Here is an 11707-nt window from a genome sequence, read left to right on the forward strand (position 1 = left end):
GCGTTAACTTCAAACATTCATTGTTTTGGTCTAACGTTACATTATTCATTTACTGTTTGTCTGCTAATGCTAGCTAACTTTCAGCCACAGAGACCAGAAGAAGGGTACTTATTGCAACTCGTAACGCCAATTAAAGAAATATTTGTGTCAAATTGTAAATAAGCCCGCGTGGTTGAACAGAAAATGGAATAAATTAAAGTGAGAAAGTACAAAGTTACCCTCAAAAGTAAAAATGTCACTTTTAACGTGAAGTTCACTAGCATTGGCAGTGCGCGAGCAGTTCTCCACGTGCAGCTGCGATAGGGCTGCAATCGCAATACTAGCCTTTGTCTTGCTTTTAGGGAAAAGGTTGCTTTAATAATCTGGTGAATAATTTGGTTAACGTTATTCTGTAGGACCATTTCATTCACACTGGCATTACTTTAAGGGTCTTTACTCATTGAAAATGAAATAAACAGGATAAATGACATTTAAAAACTACAATGAAGTGATCCGTAGATTAAATGTAAATAGTAAAACCAAAGCAAGAACAAAAGTTAAATTATTGGCAACAGTAAACAGGAAGATGTTTTTATAATTGGGGCCACCACTGGTCCCAACAGTGGTAGGTGTACATTGAGTTGAACCATCTTCCTGTATGTGACACCCCCCCCCCCCCCCTCCCTTCTGTCCTTCCTTGCTCCCAGTACCCATCAGGCCATGCAGCAGTACAGGTGGCCAGGTTATAAGAAGCAGCTTCTTGGAGAGCTGCAGAGACAACAAAACAATGCCCAATTCTGTGATGTCCTGTTGAAAACGGAGGGTGAGCTGTGTAGCATATTAAAAGTTAAAAAATGATATTGTAATAAGATATTAACCTCTTTTTCTTCCCGTGTGTAAAGGTATCTCAGTCCCAACCCACAGTTGCATCCTTGCAGCTCTCAGTCCCTTCCTGTATCAGAAGCTCTCGGCCGCCCCGTCTCCTCCGTCGGGCCAGCAGCACGAGCTCCGCCTCCAGGCTGTGAAGGCCCAGACCCTGCTGAAGATCGTTGGTCTTCTGTACTCTGGGCAGGTGGAGGTAACAGGAAGTGCAGAGCAGAATGACGTGCTGTCTGCAGCCCGCCAGTTCGGGATCACACACCTGGTTGAAGGACAGAAAAATGGCGAGGTGGGGGAGGGAGAGCCCCAGAACGGTTGTTTTGGGAGTTGCAGAGAGAGGAATGAAAGCGGAAAAATGCAGGATGCAGAAGTTCAGGCTGCGGGTGCTGGATGGAGAAACACAGTTTCCCCAATTGAAAAGAGAAGTTGTGAATCCACAGGGAGACGGAATGTTAAAGCTGATCAAAAGACAACGGGCTGTTCTAATACACACACCGTCCAAACTCAACGTCCAACCCCAGGACCCCAACCCTCTGGAGCTCAACATTTGGATTGTTCTATCTCATTGCAATCCCAAAGCGTCACACTCGATCAACATTGCAGCTTCGCTCCTTGCTCACATATTTCCTGTGTGCACAGTGGAGCACACAGCGATGGCGAGTCTCCATCAGAGCGATCCTCTGGCAGTGTAACGAACCCCACGCCAACTTCATCTTTGTCCAGCAACGTGATGACCTTTTCCATTTCTCTTAATGATGACGCAAACTCCACAGCACCTCAGGAAGACGGCGCCTACCAGCAGTCACCTGAGCTGGGGAACAGCATACAGGTGTATGCTAAGGAAGGGGCGGGACTGAAGGGGAGAACAACTAACGGCAAAACAGCTGTCAGCAGGGAAGATGCAGAGCAGCCGAGCCACAGAGATGAGATGCGAGGAGAAGAAAAGGGAAACTCTCCGGAGATACGGCATGCACGTGCAAATGTAGGGATGAAGAGCTTGGCCAAGATGAGACAGATGCAGCAGATGATGGAGACGGAGACCACACAGATTTCCGTCAAGGTATGAAGGACTCGTTAATTATTCCATGTAGAGGTGTAGAAATGCTCAAACAATAAGACTTTCTTTTTGTCTCTCTCTAACTTTGGGACAGTTTGGGTTCGTGCACTGAGGCTGCTGTGAGCATTTTAGGAAGTTGTGTCATGCAGTTTGTGATCTTAACATTCTGGGAATCAGTCAGTTTAGCTCATGTGTGTAGCTCATGTGTGGGGTTGTCCAGTGTTTCTTGAACATGATGTAATTGAAAGATCAGAGATCAACTTGTTGGGTGCAACTACAGACTGTAGTGAACATTTAATCAAATGAAATCCATCCGGGCGTCGGAGTCGCTCAACTGCTGCTGCCTTTAAGTTTGAGCCGCGTCTTCATTTCCCCTGGAGCGCAGGCGTGACTTTAAACATGACTTGTCATTTCTACATTCCATAAACAAAGAGTAGAAAGGACATTTGAGGATTTAGTTTCATGACAGAGTTGTTTCTTCTCAGCAATGATGCCTCCAGAATGTCATAACTAACTTGTAAGAAGCCCACTTGTTGTCATTGCTCTGTGTTCTTGCCTCCGTGCAGCTGAAGCTGAGGAGGACCAATGCAGAAGAGTGGGAGGTTGTGAGCAAGCAAGACACAGATGAGGTGTTGTCACTTCTTACCTCCCTGAAACAGGTATACAAGACACACCTTTCATCCACTTTACTTGGATATGATTGGACGTTTATATTACAATTAGAATCACTTCATCTGTCTTGGTGGTGCAGGGCAGAGATGGAACAAAGATATTGTTTCACAGAAAATTACCTTCGTAAACACAGCTGGGTCATTTCAGCCAATCAGCAGAGCTGTGTCTGTCATCATCATGTTGGCTGGGACTGATGCTGTGAGTACGAGTGATGTGGTCACTGAGGACCTCTTGGTGCATGTTAAAGAGCAGAGTGCATCTCTGATTCATTACATGCACACCAAACAAAATCACTTTAGCTTTCAAAGAAATTCACTCTTTACATTGAACTGTCTGTCTCGCATGGAAAGGAAAAGTTGAGTTGTTGATACTCGGGCGCTGTGCTGTGGGAGAAATGAAAGGCCGTGTGATGCAACAAGTCCCAGCTTAGTGTCTGTAGAGCGCCTGAGCGTCTGTTTCATCATCTGACTCCACCTGAGATTCGATGTTTAGAAAGTCAGTGTGTATTTAATAGTTGTTCCTTGATTCTTATCACACTAAAGTTGATGAAAGACATGTGACCTCTTTATCTTTGTACAGGATGGCTCCAGCCACAACGGGCTGCAGACAGAGCTCAGTGAGCCTCCTCCCTCCTGTGTCCAGCCCGACCCAGCTCATCGCCCAGAGCCCCCGACTCTTCCAGCTGCTACCACCAACTGCCCCGAGCGCCCCCCTCGCCCCAACACCCCCTCTGACTCCCAGCTCCTCTCCAGCGACTGCCTCGACGCCGGCCTTGAGTCTGTGTCGCTGCCCCAGCCTCCAGGCCCTGCGGAGGAGTGCGATGAGCAGATGGAGAAGCTGTTGGAGGACATCATGATGGGTCTGAACATCCTGCCGAACTTGGACGGAGACTGCAAAAAGTCTCATTGTCTTCAACCAAACCGTGACGGAGCTCCGGCCATTGGCCAGGTCCCAGTGACGGAGGAAGAGCGAGCGCAGAGTCGGATGCATGCTGCCTTCAGTCCGGCCGGACTACCAGCATACTACCAGGAGGTTGGGACACAAAGTGGTCACGCATCAACAGATACAGGTATTCAGATGCATTTCTCTTATGACTTCAACTTCATACACCATGTGTGGACATGTTGTTGATCGATTGTGGGCGAATGTGTTGCAGAGCAGTGGGTTCATGAAACAAGTAGCCATTTGAATCCAAAGAGGGATAGATTTGTTGATTAAGATAATGAAAAAGAAATATCTGACATGTTGTGTCTTCTTCTTTATATTTATAATATTACTTTGTAAATGTAGTGGATGTTCACTACAATCACAGAAGTTGACAATTTCAGGCTCTCAATAGCTTCGTCCTTTATCTGTTTAGTCCTCTGATCTGTTTTATTCAGCTGTCCTCTTGTTTATGATCAGCACTGAACAACATTTAGAAGAATGCCCGTTCATTTCCCAGAAGGGGAAGCGTTGAAGCTTTGATGCTTTGATGTTATTGAGGTGGGTTGTACGAGCTTCTTCTCTCTAGTCGGTGCCTACAGAAGAGAAACCAGGACGAGTTCAGTGCTTTGCTGCTGTCTGCTGGTGGCGCGCCGACACCGACTACTATCGGTAACACACTGACTATAAATAAGTACTTATCCCTTTAAGTCCGAGGCCATAACGTCAAATAACGTAAAATTGCTTATTTTGTCTGAACAAAAGTCCAATACTCACATTTAGTAATTTCGCTATCATATAAAATAGAGAAAAGCCCAAAATCCTCACGATTTAAAAGCTGGAACAAGGAAATGTTACTTGAATGATTAATCGATTCTTCAATTTATGGTTTCAACTCTCGATTTATTTTTGTATATTTGGTAATCAGCAGTATGGTTAAATGAATCTTGTATTGTCCAGTGTGCTAAAGTTAAGCAGTTACTAAAGAAATCAAAGAACACAAGATCAGGTTAAGTCTACCGGAGCTGTTTCCCCCCAGTCCTCCGCTTCATGACCACTTCTATCACACCGGACCACACTGATGCTGCTCCTCCTTCCACTTGATCCAAAAGCAACATGCTAACAGCAACCAGCTCAGCTTCTTAACTTCAGGATGATTGATGGCGGCCTTCTCACCTATTGTCCAGGTATCTGTTGTTGTTTTACAGCTCAGAACCAGCCCAGCTGCTCAAGCCTTTCATCCGTACAGCCGGCTGCTGTGCTGATCCAGCAGCAGCAGCACTCGTCCCGGTATCACTCATCTGTCACATCCATGGGGCAAAGAGGTGGAACCAGCCACCAGGGCATGCCGCTGTCCAAAACACTAAACTGTCCATATCCTGAAGCACTCAGTGGGCAGAGACTACTTACTACCTTTACTTCTTTCCCAGCATTCCAGGAACCGCCTTCACAAGACAACATACTGGAGGTTTTCCCCCTGATGAATGGAGATGAAGCACAGTCCTTGCATTCCTTACCTTGCATGGGTGATTTGCGGCTTCCTCAATGTCTCTCTCCGTTGGAGCCGTCCACCTCAGCAGCAAAACGTCCGCCGACCCTCAACAGCTCAACCAACCAAAGCGGTAATATTGAGCCACAGCCATCTGTACACGGGCGACCCTGGCTTTCAGTCAACATGGGATCACTACAATTCCCTCTCAGTGCCATCACTCACGGAGCAAATATAAGTCAGTCTTTACCCCTGGATTCAAACCAGCAACGGCAAAAACATCTGGAGTTGCATCCACAGAGTGCTGAAAGCCGGGCAGCAACTTGTTCTGGTCAAGAGGTGGAAGAGAGAGGAGCAATATCTGATGGTCATCAAAACGTGGCAAAACTGAAGTCTGATCTCAGGAAGATGAAGAACAATGTTAAGTGTAAACAAGGTGAGACTAAAGGTGATGCTGCAGCGCCTAAAACGAGGAGGAAGAAGCGTCCAGGCTCTCCACAAGAGGCCAGTTCTCCTTTGGAATACAAGCATATGAAAGTCAGCGATGAAACAAAAGCTCACATCAACCGGAGTGTTTGTTCAGTCAGTTTGTCGAGCAACAACGTGCTGGCCAAGGAAAGAGAAATGGCTGCCGGTTCAAACATGCCAGACACATTTGTAGGGAAAACAAATGACCCGTCAACCATCACAGACAGTCTGAGAGAGAAGACCAGAGGGCCCGAGGAGCTCAATACGAACCAGATGCGGATCAGGACCAGGGGCTTTCTGAAAAGAACTCTCGAGACCACAAGTAGCTCAAGCATCGAAAGCACCGTTTCACAGCCCGTGGTCCGCAGCGCTCCAGTTGTGAAGAAAGAAGGAGTTCCCAAGCGGGGACGCGGAAGGCCACGAAAAGCAAGGGTTGAAGAGATGCCTTCAGAGAGCGCTCTCACTGTCGCTGACAGAAAGAGCCGCCGTGTGAACAGAGAGGCGCAAAGTGACAGCTTGTTGAAGGAGGAGAGCGGAAAAACAAGGAAACGTAAGAAACGGATCAGGAATAGAAGTAAAGTGGAGGCAGTTCCACTGATGGCCTTAAATGCTGAGGCAGACCACAACACTGATGTAATCCCAACCGGAAGAACCCAACGGATGGTCAGTCTGAAGGAGTTCCAACAGCTTATCAAACGCCAACACTCCAAAGCAAGGAAGTCCACAGAAAGCCAGGACAAGGAAACGAGTGAGAGCGCAGCAGCTGCAGAAGGTGAGGAAGGGAAGACGGGCGGTAGCAGGTTGGGAGAATCAACCAACGGGACAGAAGTGGATCCTGCTCCGCCTCAGAACAGGGGCGGGGCTAAAGAGCGCCGCGACGTCGCAGTCGATGAAAATCACAATCAAACTGTCAACAAATCATCAGCCGAGTGTGACGAACGGCAGCGAGATGAGACGGACGTCTCGACTGGTCATGAGAGCCGTTTGTTGGGCGGTGAGTCCCCTCCGGTGGATTCCTTCCACGTCTTGGGAGAAGAGGCCGAGTCAGCGGCTGAGACGGAACTGAAGAGTCCCGATGAAGGTAAAGTGTTTCTTCCAAGGGTCAAACCCTTTTACTGCGCACAGTCAGCAGAACATAAGAAATCCAAACGATTGAACCATTGCATTTAAAAACAATGTGTTTGAATGAGCAGCACTGCAGTTGCATACGACTATAAAGTCAAGCTACTTGGGTGCTAACTTGTGATGTAAAGCACGACACTGTGACTTGTAGCAATGACCACAACATGCTTGAGTTGTTGTTTGCATAATGTTGGGCTCAGTTTTGAAAAAGAGACATTCAAAAGCTCAAAGTTTCGATTTTTTACAGGCGTAGTTCATCCAAATCACACCAAAACATATTTACCAATTTAACTTTTTGACGTATCAAGTCTTGTGGCAGTGATGGAAGGAGTACTCTGATCCTTTACTTTGTGTAAAAGTATCAATAAGACTATGTCAAAATACTCCATGACAAGAAAGTCCTGCATTCATAGTACAAGAACAAAAGTATTATCAGCTAAATGTACTTTAAAAGTATCAGCAGTAATAGTGGTGGATAGTAGTAGTAGTAGTAGTAGTAGTAGTAGTAGTAGTAGATATATTACTAGAGATGGAAACTGGATTCTAAATGAGTAAAAACCCGGAGTATTGATCCGGTCCGGAGTTAACACTTTTGCTGTCGGTACTTCAGAATTTCGGAAGGAGATCTCCGTGGAAAAAAAGCAGCATCTGAAACCTCCTCACTGTCTCTGTGCCTTTCTTTGCAGAGTCGTGCTTTTACTCTAGATATAGATATTAAAGACAATGACCCAATTACTCTGGATAATCCATCTTAGTTCCTTCTTTTTTCAGCACAAACAGCCCGTGATGAAGGAGTGTCAGATAAAACCAAGCCGACTGCGACCCACGACGGAGGAGCGTCTCACAGTGACGTGCACCTGCCTCAAGAAGACCGAATGCCTTCAGTGCACAACTTGAACCTCCAGACCCCCGAGAGGACCAGTCCACCTGTGTGGGACGCTGCTGGGATCAGCACCGGCTGCGATCAGGAAGAGGAGGAAGTGGAGGTAGACATTCTGCTTTGGTCTCCAGACAAAGCGCCTCAGACCAAAGACTCTGAGAATGGACTCGACAACATGGCAATAATTCCAGAGGAAGAGGAGGAAGAGGAAGAAGATGTGAATGAGATTGATGTAACTGGAGATGAGGCAGAGTAACTTTTGTATTTTGGCATAGTGTTTACTATGTTGTGTGACTAATTCAGCACTTTGGTGAACCACATGTTCTGTTCTCTCTGTTGTGGTTTTATGTAAGTTCACAAAGATGCAGACAAAGTCTATTTAGCTGTGAAGCGATGTACAGTATCCTGTTACGTCCTTCTGTTCTGTTTTCACCAGCTGTGTGCATGCAAGAGTGACAGGCTGCTGGTTTTACCTTCATTTAGTTCCATATACAAGGTTCAAATGGATGTTTTAATTTCCATTAATAGTATGCTGAAGAATTAATTCCAAAAAAGGGAAAAAGTTCTTGCTGTTCACATTTGTCAATCATTTTATTAGTTTTACATTTTCAGTGAATTTTGAATTGTCAAACTAATTAAGGTAAAAGCACTCGAGGGGCATTGTGTCTCTCTGAAAGCGACGATTGTTGAAAATAAACCTTATTTTGAGCTTTTATTTGTAAAGCACAGCTTGTTTTGTGTAAATTACATAATTATGGGTTATTAAAAAAAGACTGAAATCTGTCACTTCTTTTTGCCAATAGACCATTACATTTACTTTTGTCTTTGGCGATCGCGAGAGGGCACGTTACTGTCTCTGCCTTCAGTTTGAATCCAACTTTATTGACAGCGGACGTGTGAGCGGAAACGGTACACACGTGTTTTGCGTCTTGCAGTTTGAAGGTTTGAAGGTTAAAGAAGCAGCACCGGGTAGGTCTCTTGTCCACGGCTCGCTGGAGAGGGTCACCAGGACGGCGGGTGCGTAAAGCTGGGCGTGAGCAGCACTGCAGCGCAGACATGGATCCCATGAAGGCACAGCAGCTGGCGGCGGAGCTGGAGGTGGAGATGATGGCTGACATGTACAACCGGTAAAGCCAAAACAAGCTAACCATTAAAGCTATCCATCTCTTATGTATGCAACCTTTCTGTAAGTAGTAAAGAGTCTCGTGGCCTTCGTTTAAATTGTCTCGAATAAACTGGATATGCTGTAACAAAGGGCCATTCAACGGTAAAAGGTTAGCTACGCTTATTAGAGATGTCCCTCCGTGATGCTAGCGCCGCATAGCATGCTACACCGGATTAGCTACATGTAACAGATCCACACGGACTAGACTAACGTTGCCCTAGCGCGTACTGATGGCCTTTCAATACCCTTTAAGTGATTATAGTGATGCACGATACTATTGTTACACCTCATTTCAGAATGGAGGAAACCGTTTAAAACACTCGGTCGTTCATTACTCTGCAGCAGAAGAGACTTTGATTGGATAACAGCTCGATGTGGTTGAAGGAAACGGAACATATTGTACTTGTATCTAATAAACGAAGCGCCCACAGAATATTCCAAAAACACTGAGTCTAACTTTATTTTGACACTGATCACATTACACCTTTAAATCAATTGTCTGACCAAAAAGATAATAAAACAGACATGCATGTGATTAAAAAGGCCGTTTGACTGTTTGGTCAAATCTTCCTCTTCATCACTACCTTCAGATGAGAACCCTAGTCGATGGGAGGACAGTGGAGATTGCCTCATTCTGGTGTTTTAAAAAAAGGAAACTCAATACAATGTTTTCTCTGTCCTCACTTCTTGATAACAAGACTGACTTAAAGTAAAGGAGAGCAATACTGGTCATCGGTGGCTCACTAACAGACCCCCAGGTAAATGTAGTTGAACCTTCATGAGTGGGACCACTGGTTCAGAGCAGCTGTAAGGTGTAGTTTATTCAAATGAATGATGGCTGAACTCCAGTAAGCTGCTACAGTATCGGGGTCCTGGTGCTGCATGCTGGTTCACCGTCACGCTGGGACAATTGCATAGAACAGAGGTACTAACTTAACACGAAGACGAGCTAATATGTCTGCTGTGGAAAAAGTCAAAAAACACACGGCTGCTCCAAACAGTCTTTGTGGGCTTTCTTTCCAGTCTCAGGCATAGATAGTGTTGCTGCCTCTCACTCTTGGTTTCTGATTATTAATGAGTATTGTCCCTGTCAAATAAAGAAACTAACCCTCAACAAATCTAAAGCCCCGCTGTGACTCTGGGCTAGTTCACTCAACTGGTGGGACATTGAGAATAAATGGGTTAAAAACAAGCAATTTAAAACAATTTTCCTATTTTTTTTCCAAACACAAAATGATGCGTTCTAGAGCGGCAATGATTTATCAATTAGTTGATCGACAGAAATTGAATCAGCTACTTTGTCGCAAATCCATTCGGTCTAATGAGTCTAATGCCCGAGTCTGTTTATCAAGTAAATACTCCGAACATGAAGTGGATTCATCTTCTCAGACGTGAGGATCTGCAGCTTCCTCTACAGCTAGCAGACTGCACATCTGGTCCTGTGGGACTTTTGGTTCAATAAAACAAGACATTTGATGACATCACCTTGGACTTTAGGACACTGATGGACATTTTTTTAAATGTTTATTTTTGAAGATTCTTTTTGTTGTATCGCTTAAATAGTCAATTAGTTGATAATGAAAGTAATCTTTGCAGCTCTAATGTCGTAAGAATAAGTTGCTGTAATCACATTCAAACTACACGTAGTTTCTTCAAGCTATTCACATGTTCAAGCAAAGTTGCACTACATCCAACATGACATTGAGTGATTCCAGCAGATGGTGCTGTATAGTTTTACCAATTTGCTTTGACCAAATGTGCGTATTGATGGGACATTATATGAAGGTGTTTTAAGCATAATAAAATATCCTGGTAAATGTGTTAACACGTGCAACAATATTCCAGTCATTACACGCAGTGTTTTAAAACCCGACCGTATCCCGGCTTCCTTTCTTCGCAGCATGACCAACGCCTGCCACAGGAAGTGTGTACCGCCACATTACAACGAGGCAGAGCTGACAAAGGGGGAGTCTGTGTGCTTGGACCGCTGCGTTGCCAAATACCTGGACCTTCACGAGAGGCTGGGACGCAAGCTGACCGAGCTCTCCGTCCAGGACGAGGAACTGATGAGGAAGGCATCTGTGGGAAGTGGATAAAGACGCTAATGAAAGGCTCAAAGTAGAGCATTGTGGGGGATTAAAAGGTTCTGGGTTATTGAGTGGGTGGGTTTTGTTTGGGAAATCAATAGAGTGTGACGAATAATGCTGTTGAGGGTCCACGGAGAGAAACTGCAGTCCAGATGAGACGTTGGATGGGGCTCAAGGAATCACCGGAGGACCTGGTGGAGCGACGGCACGAGGACGTCTAGAAACGGCTCACTGCTCCACCAGCCTCTCTGCATGCGTCTTGAGTTTTTCATTCAGCTTGGCTCGGTCCTCAAGAAGTCACCTGATAATTGAGTGAAACGGAGAGAGGCTGTGTAATATCTCTAATCCGTGCTCTGTGTCTGTTTGTAGCTGCGTAGAGTCCCAGAAGGGTGCTGCCTCTTCTGCACTAACTCAAATACTGGCAGCTTAAAACAAACACTATTTACGTTTAGTATTTGTTCCCACATCACCCTTTGAACTTGGGTGAATTCTTTATTTTATTTTGAAAGTGGGGAAAGTAAACATTCACAATGTTGCAACACAACATGGTAGTCAGGTCGCCGCATTGTTCACAATTACAAATCGTCTGTTATGCAGACTGGGTTCTTTACAATACCTTGAAACACAGTAAGTCAAATACAGATGGATGAGGGCGTGTGCTGAATGAATTATGTATGGCAGTATCGGTTGTCCTTTTTAAATACAAGTCTGCATAGTTTACTCTCTTTCAGGCCTGTGTTGGATTTGTCAGTGAACTCGGATACAGACTACCAGCCAGGTGTGATGAAGATAGATTTAACGCGATGCTTGTGCAGACTATGTTGTGCTGTATGTGACTGGACCATGTTTCTTTTTTTGTTTTCATGTACTAACCACTGTGTCAGTGACGCAGCTTTTTATCTGCATATTGGAGAAGCTGCACAGTGTCGTTGTTATTAACAACTCTAATAAAACTGTCATTTATTTTCACATGAGTTCCCTATTT

General features: G+C 45.1%; 1 protein-coding gene across 1 annotated transcript; it reads left to right on the top strand.

Moving 5' to 3' along the window:
* Window positions 1–8384: 8384 nt before the first annotated feature.
* Window positions 8385–11691, top strand: timm10 (translocase of inner mitochondrial membrane 10 homolog (yeast)). The gene is made up of 2 exons (XM_079278117.1): window positions 8385–8597; window positions 10536–11691. The coding sequence occupies exons 1-2, from the start codon at window positions 8527–8529 to the stop codon at window positions 10729–10731; spliced, it is 267 nt and encodes an 88-aa protein (XP_079134243.1). The 5' UTR covers window positions 8385–8526; the 3' UTR covers window positions 10732–11691.
* Window positions 11692–11707: the final 16 nt, after the last annotated feature.

The sequence above is a fragment of the Melanostigma gelatinosum genome (genome assembly GCF_949748355.1).
Source record: "Melanostigma gelatinosum genome assembly, chromosome: 11".
In the NCBI taxonomy this organism is placed as follows: Eukaryota; Metazoa; Chordata; class Actinopteri; order Perciformes; family Zoarcidae; genus Melanostigma; species Melanostigma gelatinosum.